This window comes from Macaca fascicularis, chromosome 13 (genome assembly GCF_037993035.2).
Source record: "Macaca fascicularis isolate 582-1 chromosome 13, T2T-MFA8v1.1".
NCBI lineage: Eukaryota > Metazoa > Chordata > Mammalia > Primates > Cercopithecidae > Macaca > Macaca fascicularis.
Window position 1 is genome coordinate 68,035,539 of NC_088387.1, and position 17,209 is coordinate 68,052,747.

Genomic DNA, 17,209 nt, shown 5'->3' on the forward strand with positions numbered 1-17,209 from the left:
CTGAGCCTATAATCCCAGCACTTTGGGAGGCCAAGGTGGGAGGATCGCTTGAGTCTAGGAGTTTGAGACCCACATGGCCAATATGGCAAGACTCTATCTGTATTTAAAAAAAAAAAAAAAGAAAGAAAAATGAATAGGCAAGCCACAGACAGAGAAAAAAATACGTGCAATACAAATACAAAGTTAATATCGAGACCTCTGTTAAGACGTGTTGAGAAGTGAGGACCTGAAATGTTCTCAACACATAGAAATAATAAATGCTTGTGGTGATGAATATTCTGAATACCCTGACTGGATCACTACACATTCTATGGATGTAACAAAGTATCATATGTAACCCATAAACATATACAAATACTATGTATCAATAGGAAAAAAATAACACAACACCAAACAAAAAGTGTTACACTTAGTCAAAGACTTCAGGCACAAAAATATTATATACTATATGATTCCATTCATGTGGAATCCAAAAAACAGACAAAACTAATCTACAATGTCATAAATCAGAAAGGAGTATCTTTGAGCAAGGCTAAGTGGTGTTTACTGGAAGGGAGTATGAGAGAACTTTCTGCAGTGACATATCTTGTTTTGGGTGATAGTTACATGGGTATATATAATTGTCAAAACTTTTCACGCTCAACACTTAATATCTGTGGATTTTATTTCATGTAAATTGTCTCTCAATAAAAAATGTCACAGGCCGGGCGCGGTGGCTCAAGCCTGTAATCCCAGCACTTTGGGAGGCCGAGACGGGCGGATCACGAGGTCAGGAGTTCGAGACCATCCTGGTTAACATGGTGAAACCCCGTCTCTACTAAAAAATACAAAAAACTAGCCGGGCGAGGTGGTGGGCGCCTGTAGTCCCGGCTACTCGGGAGGCTGAGGCAGGAGAATGGCGTAAAAACCCGGGAGGCGGAGCTTGCAGTGAGCTGAGATCCGGCCACTGCACTCCACCCTGGGCGACATAGCGAGACTCCGTCTCAAAAAAAAAAAAAAAAAAAAAAAAGTCACAAAAAACCATGTCAACTACTACACAAGTGGTATGTGGGCCATATTAAGCCTTGGAGACTACTGAAGGTCCTGCCTAAATTTAATGCAAAAAATTATAACATGGCGGCCGAGCGCAGTGGCTCACACCTGTAATCCCAGCACTTTGCAAGGCTGAGGCGGGTGGATAACCAGAAGTCAGGAGTTTGAGACCAGCCTGGCCAACATGGTGAAACCCCGTCTCTACTAAAAATACAAAAATTAGCTGGACGTGGTGGTGCGTGCCTGTAATCCCAGCTACACAGGGGGCTGAGGCAGAAGAATCGCTTGAATCCAGGAGGCAGAGGTTGCAGTGAGCCGAGATTATGCCACTGCACTCCAGCCTGAGCCACAGAGCAAGACTCTGTCTCAAAAAGAAAAAAAAAAAAAAGAAAAAAAAGAAAAATTAACACAAGGCTCAAAATTGAATTTTTGATTATTTTCTTTTTAACTTACCCCAAGAATATATTGACAGGAGTGAGGCTCTAGCATATATACAGTAACAGCGTGAGGCGAATCTGATTCTTTACACCTAAAACAGAGAGAACTTTAAGGTATTGCCCAAATCATTTAAAGTGAGATCACTGCTAATAGCTGTACTCTTAAAAATCCCATTCAAGTGGATCCTGTATGATTTAATACAATTTTATCAATAATTTAAATAGTATACTTTCGTAATTATTCATAATTATACTTTTTGTTTACATAAAACTTTTGTCCATAGGAAGCAGGTAAAAGAAAAAGGCATATAGCATGATTTGATGGTCTAACTTACTTTAGTTTTACAGTCACCTGTCTTGGTTTGTCAGTTATATCACAAATATCTCCATTTCCATAAAAATGTGACACCATCCTGAATCAGAGAAACACACAAGTTTTATTAAACTAAAATCTCACTAATAGAATAATTGTAATGGGTAAGGTGAGAAGATGGTTAGAGGGATCAGTTTAACATTAGCTAAAAAATAAACCTGACTATATTCTTTTTTTTTTTTTTGAGACAGAGTCTTGCTCTGTCTCCCGGGCTGGAGTGCAGTGGCCAGATCTCAGCTCACTGCAAGCTCCGCCTCCCGGGTTTACGCCATTCTCCTGCCTCAGCCTCCCGAGTAGCTGGGACTACAGGCGCCGCCACCTCGCCCGGCTAGTTTTTTGTATTTTTTAGTAGAGACGGGGTTTCACCGTGTTAGCCAGGATGGCCTCGATCTCTTGACCTCGTGATCCGCCCATCTCGGCCTCCCAAAAGTGTTGGGATTACAGGCTTGAGCCACCGCGCCCGGCCTGACTATATTCTTTAAAAGAGTATTTTTAGGGTTATCTCACAGAGGCAGTCTCTTGGATTCTATAAAGAGAATATAAGAGAGAGAAACTTCATACTGGCTTAGTTAATAATGATTATTTTCAGCTTGCATATTATTTATTTGTATACAAATAATTATGGTTAGATCCCTTTAAAAAATTGTTTTAAAGTTATCAGTTTCCCTAGCCCACTATATTGTTTTGTGAAACAGTTCTTTGCTTCCGTCCTCCATCAAGCTACTCCCATTAAAATACTGTACGTTAGGCACTGTAGTATAGGAGACAAAGCCTAGGCCAAACTGTCAATCTCAAATGAGCAGGATCCAAAGAAAAGCTTCATTTTACCAGTCTAACACTCATGCTTCAACATATATTGTACATGATACCACAACTGTTTTCACATAAAACATATACCTACAAGGATAAGAGAAATCAATCTGTTTAGTATAATAATTAAATGTCTATGTTTTAATTTTGCTGACTTTGACTCTGATCAGCCCAAAAAGTCAGTACACTCTGAAAACAATCCAAATCATCTGTTTTAGGAAGGAAAAGGTAATACCCAAGAAGGAACAAGAAAGAATAATTTAAAACATACTGAGTAAAAGTCTACAAGAAAAGCTAAAGTGTAGTTATTCTTGGGAAATGAGATTAACTTACTGGTGTTTTGACAAGATATACTCATATATCCTAAAACAGATGTGAGGTAGTTTTTAAAAAATAGCCTCAGTTCTAACAGAATTGAGTCATTGTTACTAACACCACCACCACTCTCATTAATGTACTACCCCCATTGTTAAAGGCAGCAGCCCAGGTTTATTGCATGCTATTGTCAGGCATTCTCCTTTACATAAATTACCTCTTAAATGACACAATAATTGTAAGAGGCAAATACCATTAGACACCAAAAGTGACAGAAAAAAGATTCTGTCATTTCTCCAAGGTAGGAAGTGATGAGCCAGCATTTGAATCCAGGTAGTGTGACTCCAAGGACTGTGCTCTCAACTATTACACTGTGTTGCTTCCCCAAGAAAAGAAAACTAACCTAAAAGATGTCCCTTGAAAAAAACTAACCAGGGATTTTACTTAAATGTTTGAATTTTTTTGTTTTTCAATATTTTGAGTTTTAGAAATTCTACTAATTAGCTACAAAGGCAAGTAAAGTGAATCTTTACCTGACTGTCTGGGTACCATCATCTTGAAGATGATAAGCTCTAGCAGTATTCTTCTTAGCCCATTCAATATGCTCTTCTTGGTTCCATGTCCCGACAACCACAGAGGTTTTCCCACTATCCTTGTCCTAACACAGGAAAAAATATTTGTGATAATGCATGCTTGATATCATCAAGTAGATATTTATGCTGATGACCTGACCTTCTTGTAGGCTAGTCTTTATCTGCACAGTGGATCTATATTTAGGTGTAATGATATTAGTCGAATTCAATGAGTGGAAATTTAAGTACATTATCTTCTTTATTCCTTGCTTCTCTGAATAACGTAACTAATTTCTAGTCACGCTAGCTCTAAATGTAGTTATTATTGGCTCTTCTATCTCTTTTCTCTTCTACAGATCAGTCCCATCAGTTCTTTCCTGGAGATTTTTCAGCTTTAGACTCTTCCTCTACTTTTTCACTGACAGCAACTCACCCCACAACCAAGGGTTTAATCTCTCATACCTAGATAATACTATCGCATACTACTGCAATTCTTAATTCAATCTTTGGCCTCTATCTCTTCCACCGCAGCCTAACTTCATCCTATGCAATGTTATACTGATCTTTCACTATTCATTTGGTACCATACTTATTTCTCTATAGAAATTGTCTATCCAGAAACCCCTTTTCCCATCCTACTTTTATTATTATTATTATTATTATTATTTTTTTTTTTGAGACGGAGTCTCGCTCTGCCGCCCAGGCTGGAGTGCAGTGGCCGGATCTCAGCTCACTGCAAGCTCCGCCTCCCGGGTTCACGCCATTCTCCTGCCTCAGCCTCCCGAGTAGTTGGGACTACAGGCGCCCACCACCTCGCCCGGCTAGTTTTTTGTATTTTTAGTAGAGACGGGGTTTCACCGGGTTAGCCAGGATGGTCTCGATCTCCTGACTTCGTGATCCGCCCGTCTCGGCCTGGGATTATAGGCTTGAGCCACCGCGCCCAGCCTTTTATTATTTTTTTAAACACTAACTACATACTGTCTTATATGTGGACATCCTTCCTTCTTTCTTCTTCCTTTTCCTTCCTACCTCCTTGCATTCCTTTGATTTCTTTCTTCACAGTGTATGCCAGACAACCATGCTGGGCACTAACAGATATCTGGTTAGTAGAATTAAAAACCCTTGGCTGGGCACGGAGGCTCACACCTGTAATCCCAGCATATTGGGAGGCTGAGGCGGGTGAAATCACCTGAGGTCGGGAGTTCAAGACCGGCCTGACCAACATGGAGAAACTACTCTACTAAAAATACAAAATTAGCCGGGCGTGCTGGCACATGCCCATAATCCCAGCTACTCGGGAGGCTGAGGCAGGAGAATCGCTCGAACTCAGGAGGCAGAGGTTGCAGTGAGCCAAGATTGCGCCATTGCACTCTAACCTGAGCAATAAGAGGGAAACTCCATCTCAAACCAAACCAAACCAAACCAAAACAAAAAACCCCTATGGTGGCAAAGAAAACAAGCAGGGCCAATGCCCAGTAGAGCTTAGTGCCTAATTTAAGAGATAGCTAATAACATTTGGTTTTAGCTACTAGAATAAGTTCCTGGATAGGCCGAAATTAGAGCCGCGAAGTGAAGTGTTTAAGAGGTTGGATATGGAGCCAGACTGCCTGGGTCTGAATTCTAGTTTCCCCAGTTACTAACTATTTGACCTTAGGCAAGTTATTGAACCTTTATTTCTGTTTCCTCATCTTGGAATAACAACCACTTCTTAAGGTTGTTATGAATATTAAAAGAATATGTGTAAAGTACATAGTGCCTGGCATACAGTAAGCACCCTATTTGCTAGTTACTATTACTTTTAGTATCTCTCTAAATACCAAACACAGTTCCCTAGAAAGTTCCAGGTTATAAAACCTTGGCTAAAATAAGTTTCATAAAACCTAGTGTTGGCAAGTGTATAAGAATGTAGCCATTGTTTATGGGAGTGTAAACTGGTCTAACTCTGGAAGGCAATTTTCCAGTATGCAGATACTTTGACCAAGGAAGTCTGTTGACAGAAATGTCCCTTATGAATATACTTGCAAAAGTATAGCAACAGAACTATTTTTAAATGTTGACTAAAACATATCACAGCAAAAACTGGAAACAACTTAAACGTCCATTAGCAGAGGTCTGGTTAAATACACTGTGGTACAGACATAATCCTCTGTACCTGCTGAAAAGAGTGAAATTGAGTGTTGCTGACATGGAGCAATCTCCAAGATACTAAGTGAAAAGAACAAGTGGCAGAACAGTGCATGATCCCTTCTCTATAAATAAAAAAGTTATACCAACATCTATACATATGCATTTTTTTTTTTGGTGGAGGGCAATGAAAATGTTAACAGTAGTTAAACTTTTTTAAGAAGTGGTATGATGGCAGAGGAGACAGATACTTCTCATTTAAAATTTCTGGCATACATTTCTTTAAGAAACTTATCAGGTATTATAAGGGTTGTAGTTTGATGATACCCTTTTTCTGTACTGTTATTAAAAAAACAAACATCTGCAAAGTAGCAGGAATAAATGGAAAGAATACCTAAATGAAACCCCTTAGGTTTAAGTGAAAACAAAACAAAACAAAAAACAAACCCAACACATCCTAGTCTATTGATGTCTCATTCATTTTGGAAGATGTAAATGTGGAAGGTGAACTGACAATCTGTCCCAGTATGATCTATCTTGGAATTTGAGATCAGTTCAAAACATTATGAGTGGGCAAATACACACTTTTCTATTTTGGGTATTACTTTCTTTTTTAGATAATAAAAATGGCCTTTTAAAGCAGCTAGGTTCATACTCATTAATTAAAGCTTGTCTTCAATACCTAGCAGCTTACTTTACTAAACAAAGTATAAGTAGGGCAAATAACATAATTGGAACTTGAACCTCAGAATTTAAGCAGGCTAGCTCAAGTATGGGAAAATATGCTGAGTTATAAAACTATAAATAAAAGTAAGAATAAGAACTCAAAAAGTTTAATCTTAAAACTTATTTTAAACTTAGATGATATGGTATTTTCTTTTTTAAACATTTTTAAAATTTTTTGTAGAGATGGGATTTTGCTCTCTTGCTCAGGCTGGTCTTGAACTCCTGGCCTCAAGTGATCCTCCTGCCTTGGCCTCCCAAAGCGTTTAGATTACAGGCATGAGCCACTATGCCTGGCCCAGGGTATCTTATTCTTTTGGCTGAGAAACTTGCTGTATTTACCCAATTTTTGTAACCCTAGCGACAATGTATGATCTTACCATTTATTTTCTTTCTTTTTTGTTTTTTTGAGGAGTCTCGCTTTTTTGAGACAGAGTCTCGCTCTGTTGCCCAAACTGGAGTGCAGTGGCATGATTTTGGCTCACTGCAACCTCTGCCTCCCAGGTTCCAGTGATTCTCCTGCCTCAGCCTCCCAAGTAGCTGGAATTACAGGCATGCACCTGGCTAATTTTTGTATTTTTAGTAGTAGAGATGGGGTTTTACCATGTTGGCCAGGCTGGTCTGGAACTCCTGACCTCAGGTGATCAGCCCACCTTGGCCTCCTAAAGTGCTGGGAATATAGGTGTGAGCCACCGTGCCGGCCTCATTTTCTTAATTATTTTTTTGAGATGGAGTCTCACTCTGTCACCCAGGCTGGAGTGCTGTGTTGCAGTCTTGGCTCACTGCAACCTCCTCCGCCTCCCAAGTTCAAGTGATCCTCCCACCTCAGCCTCCTGAGTAGCTAGAATTACAGGCGTGCAGCACCACTCCCGGATAATTCATTTTCTTAATTTAAAGATGAGTTATAAGAATGATTAATTTCTTGATCAAAGCTAAAGAGGTATAGCCACAACAGCTCATTATTCTACTAGGCTCATAGTAATACAAGCATGTAAGTAATTAATAAGCAATATCACTTTAAGGTTACCGATTTGGTTAACGCCAAATGTTCTATTTTCCAAAATTTGGAGATACTTTGATTATACTAATCATATTAAAATCATCTCATAATTAAAAGTTACACCATTCCCCCTTTTTTTTCTACAATAGATTTTTAAAACTTTAAACCATCTAGTGGTAGAATGACATATAAATGCTATTCTATACCTCATGGTATTGATGTACATATTTGCCATAGCAGAATTCATATTTCCACCAACCAACACCCTAAAAAAAAGAAAACATATTAGATCAAGTTAAGCACTGGGCCTCTCTCAATAATGCCACATGATAGCAATAGAAATACATGTTATTTTTAAAACCTGTAAAAGCAATAGTACGGCTGAATATTAAAACAAAACATTACTGAGAAATTAAAGACAAATACAGAGAATATGCACTATCTTGGTAAAATTTTAAATACAATAAAACAAAAATTCCATTAGTAACTGTATTTCCCACTGGTGCTAATAGTCAGGGTCAAAATTTTTAACTTTGTAAAGGGAGATGTTGGCTGGGTGCAGTAGATCACACCTGTAATCCCAGCACTTTGGGAGGCTGAGGCAGGATGATTGCTTGAGCCCAGGAGTTTGAGATCAGCCTGGGTAACATAGTGACACCCTGTCTCTAATTTTTTTTTTTTTTTTAAAGGGAGATGTTAATTCTAGTTTGAAATGTGATTGCTACAGAACCAAAATGTGGGATATACAATCACATGCTCGTTCTAGCAATCAACAAGAATCACATATGATTGCCAGAGAAAAGGTCAAATTTTTACCTTGTGAAATAAAGAACATAAAAGCTATGGATTAGATTATAGACACGTGGGGAAATGAGACTGCAGAAAGAAAATGTTCTTTGAGGATGACAGGATCCTGTCATTTCTCTATAGAAAAAAATCCTTTTCAGTGCTGTTGATGCACCAATGACCATACCTGGCAGGTAAAGTTGTAAAATAAATATTTAAATGGAAGATTTACTTCTCACCCCATGAAAGCAGTAAGAACCACTAAGAAACTCTTTTATGAGCTGGTCATCTGTCAATTTGGATATGTGGGTTGTCCCAACAGTGAGGATTGGCTGAGAGCCAATACCAATGGACTTGTGGATCGCTGGAAATCTCTCTTCTTTTGTTGATTGCAAATCTTCCTAAAATTAAACACACACATCTTTAAGGGTTTCCATGCCACACTTAATTTTTTTTTTTCAGTTATGGCTTAAGTTATTATTTTTAAACTGCAGAAAATTTGAAAAATAAATTGTCCACTTGATTTTAATACATTTTAAGGTAATGGACTTTGCAGCACTTAGCATAGGGAAAGCTCTAGACGAATGTTAGTTCCATCTATCAGTTAGGACCATCCTAAACATTAAGGGATAATTTCCATTTCATATATTTTGTCTCATTCTTCTTCTTTTCTTTATTTTTGAGATGGAGTCTTGCTCTGTCGCCCAGGCTGGAGTGCAGTTGTGCGGTCTCAGCTCACTGCAACCTCTGCTTCCTGGGTTCAAGCAATTCTCCTGCCTCAGCCTCCCAAGTAGCTAGGATTACAGGAGCCTGCCACCACACCTGGCATATTTTTTTTTTTCAGTACAGATGGGGTTTCACCATGTTGGTCAGGCTCGTTTCATCCTGATCTCAGGTGATCTGCCCACCTTGGCCTCCCAAAGTGCTGGGATTATAGGCATGAGCCACCGCACCCAACCTTGTTTCATTTTTCTTAATAAGTACTTTGCTCTACTTGCTAAGCTCTGTGTCCCTACATTGGTTTTGGAAAATGTGGTCACTAAGGGTAAATAAAGAAGAACAAACAGGGTAAAGAGAGCTGGGTTCGAATAAATATGCATATTAGTTACAATTATTAAAATATAACAGCAGCATGCCTGTAATCCCAGCTACTTGGGAAGCTGAGGCATGAGAATCTCTTGAACCTGGGAGGTGGAGGTTGCAGTGAGCTGAGTTCACACCACTACACTCCAGCTTGGGTGACAGAGCGAGACTGTGTTTCAAAGAAAAAAAAAAAGGCAATAAGGGTGCAGAGAACAGGAGACTCAGAGAGGAAGAGGTGGCTCAAATAGGCTTTGACTAAGAACTGAAATATGAAGACTTCACAAAGAGAAAAACCCTCAATCAATTCTTGAAACATGAATAATAATTTGTGATTTATGTGTTTATCTGTGTGTTCTGTGACTGTGTGTGTATATATGCATATAGACTTGAGGAAGAGGTAAAACCAAAGATGTGGGGGTGTGATATTTAAAACTAAAGAGATAAGCAGGTGCTATATGGTAGAAAAGTAAATGCTGAGAGATTTGGACATTATTTTATAGGATTTAGGCAAAGATGTGCTGTGATGATATTTTTTAGTATATATGGTAGAAAAGTAAATGCTGAGATATTTGGACATTATTTTATAGGATTTAGGCAAAGATGTGCTGTGATGATATTTTTAAGTATTACTTCAGCAGTGGCAAGGAAGAAGGAATAGTAGGGACAAATCTAGAGGGAGAGAGTCAAGTTAGGAGTTACAGTAACCCAGGTGAGAGATGAAGAGAATCTAAAGTAAGGGAGTGACAGGGTTGGATGTAGAGAAAAGGATAGCTATTATTAAAGAGGTTAATACATTAGGATCTGGTGGTTAAATGGGTATTGACTGGCAAGGAAATGAATCTAGACCAGAATTTAAAAAGTGAGTGCACCAATTATAAATGAATAATTTATAAAAATTTAGATAGTACATGGGTTCCCAATAAATATATGGTGGATACTATGTCTCCTTTTTCACTTGCTGTAGTTACCGTTAACCAACTATGGTTCTTTTGCTTCTATTTCAGCTTGTAGGAGTCAGTGGACAGTTACTCCAGAAAGCAATGAACTTACTCTCTCTTCCTCCCAATATTAGGAAAAACAAGGACTGTCAAGATGTTGTCTTATTTTTTGAAAGGTCTTTGAACTGTATTGTATACCTTTTTCCACGTTCAGAGCCTACTATATTTTGGCATTATTTTAGGTGCTCAGTATTAAAAATCAAGCAAATATAGCCATTACTCCAAAGGAGTAAGGGTCTAACAGACTAAACTAATAACCTGGGGTTACACGAACCCTCTGTTAAGGTTAATGAAGAAAAACAATAATGCTGCATAGTGAAACCAGAAGCTGAGATAAGGGGAAGAGGTAGCAAGAATAGAAGCATGACCTTTTATTACTACTTCTGTACAGAACATCCATTTTCATTTTTAAGGAAAATTATTCTAATAAAAATAGGATGGTAGTTTATATAATAGAGTAGAAAATTCATTAAATGGACTGCTAATAGTCCAGTAATCTCTCAATTAATATAATAGGCAGAACATCAAACCAAAACTCTGATAGCCAGATTTGTATTTTTGTTTATAAAAGAAAAAAATTCTTTATCTGTATGGTAAACGCTGACCTCACACTTACGAGGCAAACCATATGCCAAATACACATTTTCAAAAGAAAAGTTATGTGTAACAGATTTATAGAAAAGTGATTCCGAAATAAAGATGATCAGTTTTAAGTAACTACTCATCCTACAGTATCAACTAAGATTTTCATATGGCACATGTACCCTAAAGATACTAAGTATCAACATCATTGATCATCAGAGAAAAGCAAATCAAAACTACAATGAGATGTCATCTGACTCCAGTTAAAATGGCTTTTATCCAAAAGACAGGCAATAAGAAATGCTAGCAAGGATGTGGAGAAAGGGAACCCTTGTACACTGTTGGTGGGAATGTAAAGTAGTACAAACACTATAGAGAACAGTTTGGAGCTTTCTCAAAAAACTAAACATAGAGTTATTGTAAGATCCAGCAATCCCACTTCTGGGTCTATATCCAAAAGAAAGGAAATCAGTATACTGAAGAGGTATCTGCACTTCCATGTTTGTTGCAGCACTGTTCACAACAGCCAACATTTGGAAACAACCTAAGTGTCCATCAACAGATGAATGGATAAAGAAAATGTAGGGTTGCCCAGGTGCAGTGGTTCACACCTGTAATCCTAGCGCTTTGGGAGGACAAGGCAGGAGGAGTGCTTGAGCTCAGAAGTTTGAAACCAGCTTGGGCAACACAGCGAGACCCTTTCTCTATTAAAAAAAATATTTAAAAAAAGGGTACATATATACAATGGAGTACTATGCAGCCATAAATAAAAATAAGATCCTGTTGCTGGGTGTGGTAGCTCACGCCTATAATCCCAGCACTTTGGGACGCTGAGGTGGGCAGATCATCTGAGGTCAGGAGTTCGAGACCAGCTTGCCCAACATGGTGAAACCCCGTCTCTACGAAAAATACAAAAATTAGCTGGGCATGGTGGTAGGCGCCTGTAATCCCAGCTACTTAGGAGGCTGAGGCAGGAGAATCACTTGAACCCGGCAGTTAGAGGTTGGAGTGAGCGGAGATGGCACCACTGCACTCCAGCCTGGGCAAAAGAGTTAGACTCCATCTCCAAAAAAAAAAAAAAATTAGATCCTGTCATTTGCAACAACATGGATGGAATTGGAGATCATTATGTTAAGTTAAATAAGCCAGGCAGAGAAAAACATCCCATGTTCTCACTTATTTATGGGATCTAAAAATCAAAACAATTGAATCCATGGAGATACAGAGTAGAAGGATGGTTACCATAGGCTGGGAAGGGTAGTGGGAGGTTGTGGAGGAGGTGGGGATGGTTAATGGGTACAAAAAAAACCCTTAGAATGAATAAGACCTACCACTTGATAGAACAACAGGGTGACTATAGTCAATAATACTAAAAGAGTATAATTGGATTGTTTGTAACACAAAGGACAAATGCTTGAGGGGATGGATACCTCATTCTCCAAGATGTGATTATTATGCATTGCATATCTGTATCAAAGTATCTCACGTACCTGGTCACACGTGGTGGCTCATGCCTGAAATCCCAGCACTGTGGAAGGCTGAGGTAAGCAGATCACTTGAGGCCAGGAGTTTGAGACCCACCTGGGCAACATGGCACAACCCCGTCTCTACTAAAACAAAATAAGAATTAGCTGGGCAAGGTGGCACATGCCTAGAGTCCCAGCTACTCAGGAGGCCAAGGCACAAGAAGCACTTGAACCCTGGATATGAAGGTTACAGTGAGCCAAGATCGTGCCACAGTGAGCCAAGACTTCGCCACAGCACTCCAGCTTAGGGGAAAGAGTGAGACTCTGTCTCAAAAACAACAACAACAACAACAAAAGAGTATATGTAAAATATCTCATGTACTCCATAAATATATATACCTGCTATGTACCACAAAAATTAGAAATTAAAAAAAAAATGCTGAGTATTTTTATTTTATTTTATTTTTTTGTTGAGGTGGAGTCTTGCTTTGTCACCCAGGCTGGAGTGCAGTGGTGCAATCTCGGCTCACTGTGACCTCCGCTGCTCAGGTTTGAGTAATTCTTGTGCCTCATCCTCCCAAGTAGCTGGGACTGCAGGTATGCATTACCGTGCCTGGCTAATTTTTTTGTATTTTTAGTAGAGATGGGGTTCCATGTTGGCCAGGCTAGTCTTGAACTCCTGACCTCAAGTGATCTGCCTGCCTCAGCCTCCCAAAGTGCTGGGATTACAGGCGTGGGCCATGTGCCTGGCCTCTGCTGAATATTTTTAAAGCATTATCATCTGTAGGTTAAAAAAATTCAATTTTTCTCGACTGGCAGATTAAACACATTAAATAATTAATTTTGAGATAGGGTCTTACCCTTTTTACCCAGGTTGAGTGCAACCTTGAATTCCTTGGCTCAAGTGATCCTCCCACTTCAGCCTGCTGAATAGCTGGGACTACAGCTATATGCTATCACGACTTTTATATCACTGGCTGATTTTTAAAAATTTTTTGTAGAGACAGGGTTTTAGTTGCCTAGTTTGGTCTTCAACTCCTGGCTTCAAGCGATCCTCCTGCCTCAGCCTCCCAAAGTATTGGGATTATAGGCATGAGCCACCAAGCCCAGACTAAACACATTATTTAAAGAGAAGTAAACTGGCATTTTTTCCTCGAAGAGTAATGAAAGCTGGGATTTATGAAGCATTTTGATTGAGCTAACTTTTAAGTATGTGCCAGTATACTTTACTATCAAAGGGAAGACCAGAAGAAAATTCTAGCCCAAATCTTTTAAAATAGCATTTCAAATTAAACTGTGGAATTAATCACCTTTTCCTCCCATCAGAATGACAGTGTTGGTCACAACATCCACAGAGAGTCCAGTAATACTTTTGCAAAAGTACTCAAGATGAAGGGAAGAAACAAGCCTTGCAGCCAAGTATTAGTTTCCTCTGCCTTCTGGTTTAATGTAACACCCATAGGTAAAACAACCAGTCTTAGCCATGTAAGTGCTATGATGGAGGACTGAATGAAATACAAGACCACAGAAGAGGAAGTAGTTATCTCTTTCTGGGTTAATCCACTGGAAGTTTTGGCTCATTTCTAAAGGAAGTAACATTGGAATCACATCTTCAAGCATAAGTAGAAGTTCATGAGCAGAAGGGGTGGGAGGAGACAATGCAAGAGAAGAAGAAAACAGTATGCTGAAAGTCAAGGAGGGCTGGGTGTGGTGGCACACGCTTGTGATCCCAGCACTTTGGGAGGCAGAGGCAGGAGAATCACTTGAACTCGGGAGGCGGAGACTGCAGTAAGCCTAGATCACGCCACTGCACTCCAGACTGGGTGACAGAGCAGAACTCCGTGGTACTTTTAAGAAACTAAGTGGTTCAAAACAGCTGGGATAAAGGGAATGGTGATGAAAGATGAGGCTGAAGTCAGACCACAAAGGGGTTTGTATTACATGAGTGATGATTCTATCCTGAAATGTATTATGTGTTAACTACCAAGAGATTAAACACATAATCAAAGGGTGATTTCAGAAACAGCATTTTATCAGCTGTGTGGGAAGAATTAGAAAGGGGATGTGTTAAGAGACAAGTTTCTGGTTCCAGGAAATAATGAGGTCCTGAACTAATGACAGGATGGATTTGAAAAGCCTTTAGAAGATAACACTGATGCCTTTTACTGAATGATTAGAGTTAGAGATAAATGAAGAGATACAGGTAAGAAAAATGACTTAGGTTTCTAATTGGTCAATTGGGTAGAACACAGGAGAAGGCAAGAAAAGGGTCAGCATGAAAGAGAAAAAAATGATGAGTGTGAGATTATTAAAAATGTTTATGGCTATGCCCAGTAGGCAGATGAAGATGGAAGACAGTATATTAAACTGGGGAGGCAGTGCACAGAAGTGGTTAAAAGGGCAGCAATGAGCTGAAGAATTAATAATGTATTAGGAGATACAGATTGAGTTTTAGTCTATTTTTTCAAGAGAGTTAGCTGGGACAAATACCTAAAAATTAAATTATAATGAGTAGGATGTCAAACTTTAAAATACGAAATTATGAATATAAGAGAATATTAAAATAGCTTGAGTAGTACTAGAATAAGGAAAAGGATTAAAATCAATGAAAAATGAAATTCAAAAGGTTGGGCCAGTAAAACAAATTACTACTATTATACTACAAAAATCATTAAAATATTGACATATGCTCTGAAATTTTAAAAATGAAGCACTGAAAAGCTATCATTAGACAATTCTCATACCTCTTTAGTTCTCCTAAAAGGCACCCTTAGTATTTCTTCCTGCTGCTCCAACTGCCTCAGGGTGAGGGGCTTAAATGGCGATCCTGGCAGTGATTGACAAAATATGTCATTCACAGGAGATGCTCTGAACCTATTCAGTAGGAACAAAGCATTAAAGCTATGCACAGAACACTTTAAAGCATGTGTGCATTTTATGTTTAAAATATTAAATGCACATCCTACCTGTATTTAGGATGACTGCACAAGAGTGGTGTCAAAATGACAACTTCATATTCACAAGTTGTAACTTCAGCTACTGAAAGAATTTCATGCTTAGATTCAGGATGACATATGTACATCACAGTACTTGATCTGGGCCGGTTCTGTTTCAAACTACAAGGTGTACCATTTCCCATTCCCACAGGATAGTATGGTGTCATCTGACCTTCGATATTTTTAGTGGGAATCTTAAAAAAAAAGAGTATAAGACAGACTTTTAATTAGACATGGAAATGGGACTGAGGATGGGAGAGGAACTTATTATTCTGAAAGGAAGAAAACTATACATTTTACTTATTAACTGAAAGGTAATATTTCTATATTTTAAGTTCTCCCTCTAATATTATTTTGATTCATAAGTTTTTATTTGAGCAAATATGTATTTTCAGAGCTAGTTTAATACAGCAAAAAGATTATTTGGTGCCAAAATTAACATGTTAAGTAAAAGTACATTTATATAAAGGGCCATAAAATAATGATTAATATGAATTATTCTCAACAGTTCTAAAGAAAGAGACTAAGATAAAATATAGAAACTTACTATACTGGGCTGCTCAGAGCTTTCTTCTCTAAACTCTTGGTGAATGTTACAGTTTAGATTCGACAGGTCTGAAGGCTGATTTGCCAAAAAATAGGGTTGTATAGTAAAACACTGTATTCTAAAACAGAAGTTTAAATACAGTGCTGACTGGTTCATCAATCTGCTTACTCTTCTTCCCCGTTTTTCATATTAACAGCAATACTAGCCAGCATGTAAACTCCTATATAAATCTACTCAAGGCCAGCAAATGACAAATTAAAAAATTTTCATGGAATGAAGGAATAAAGGATAGAACCTGAGAAGACAAGGATCACTAACAAGTTAGCTCCCATACTTTTCTCTACATAAACACAAGAAAAATCTACTGTAAGAACTTTAAAAAAAGTCACTGTTTATAGTATCTCCAAGCAAGCTCTTTGGAGGCAGGGATCTCATCTTCTATCACTTTAGTACCCTGTCAGCACTATGTCCAAAACCAGCAATAAATAAATGTTTTCAGGAAAAAAGGTTTTGAGATTTCCTTATATGTATGTGATTTTTAAGCCAGTGTCTAAAATTAGAAAATCCTGGGTTCAAATCCAAGCTTTAAATTTACTAGATTTATGACTTTGAATAAATTTCAGTTTTTGTCATTTGTAAAAGTAGAATAATAATATACAGTCGTGCACTGCATAATGACGTTTTGGTCAACAATGGACCTTATATAAGACAGTGGCCCCATAAGATTATAATGGAGCATATACAGAAATCTGATATATTGCATTTGATATTTGCATTGCGGTAGCGGAAATAACTGCTATTCAGTAATGGTAATGAGAACTTGGTTTTCCATGGGAAAAAAACATAAATAAAAATATACATACCATGTAGGTCTGTGTAAGTACACTCTATTATGCTCGCACAATAATAATAAAATCACCTAACCACATAATTCTCATAATGCACCTCCACTGTTAAGCGATTCATGACTGTATATTAAAAGGTTTTTGGAAGAATTAAACATTAGCTTTTGTTACATGTCTGGCAGTGTCTAGCTTATAAACTGGGGCTCAAAAAATAGTTTTCTTCCCTTACCATTTTCTTCCTCTTCCTTTATCATTTTACACTTTGAATTCCATCTTTTGCTGTCTTCCAGAGTCACAGTAAATAACTATTTTAATCTCAAAGGTAGTCTGTAAAATTAAAATCTTTTAAAACAGCAATGCTATGTGTGTCTATGCTTAGCTTATCAAGTCTCTCCAAAGCTACCCTTTTAAGTTATAGGCATCACTTTTAAGTAATTTTCAAGGCCTTTGCCATTTTACTTTACTTCTAAAAAAAGTCTCAGTATGGTATTAAGCCATTTATGGAAATATCCTCTATTAA

The 17,209-nt window shown here is 38.1% G+C and overlaps 2 protein-coding genes across 5 annotated transcripts in view; one reads left to right on the forward strand and one right to left on the reverse strand.

The window, feature by feature from the left end:
* The window catches only part of LOC102121007 (probable G-protein coupled receptor 75), a 185,407-nt gene that overhangs the window by 36,877 nt on the left and 131,321 nt on the right, over positions 1-17,209 (forward strand). The window lies entirely within an intron of this gene.
* Positions 1-17,209, reverse strand: part of ERLEC1 (endoplasmic reticulum lectin 1) — a 33,167-nt gene that overhangs the window by 3,293 nt on the left and 12,665 nt on the right. The window contains exons 1-8 of one of the 3 annotated variants that reach the window (XM_074011815.1): positions 15,845-16,954; positions 15,268-15,491; positions 15,046-15,175; positions 8,412-8,573; positions 7,593-7,652; positions 3,501-3,625; positions 1,805-1,882; positions 1,486-1,561 (exon numbers count right to left, since the gene is read on the reverse strand). In XM_074011815.1, coding sequence (XP_073867916.1) covers positions 1,486-1,561; positions 1,805-1,882; positions 3,501-3,625; positions 7,593-7,652; positions 8,412-8,573; positions 15,046-15,175; positions 15,268-15,491; positions 15,845-16,000 — 1,011 coding nt within the window. In that variant the 5' untranslated portion in view covers positions 16,001-16,954. Of the gene's footprint in view, positions 1-1,485; positions 1,562-1,804; positions 1,883-3,500; positions 3,626-7,592; positions 7,653-8,411; positions 8,574-15,045; positions 15,176-15,267; positions 15,492-15,844; positions 16,955-17,209 lie in introns of those variants that run through there. The other 2 variants (XM_005575895.3, XM_045369343.2) reach the window with 2 other exon arrangements.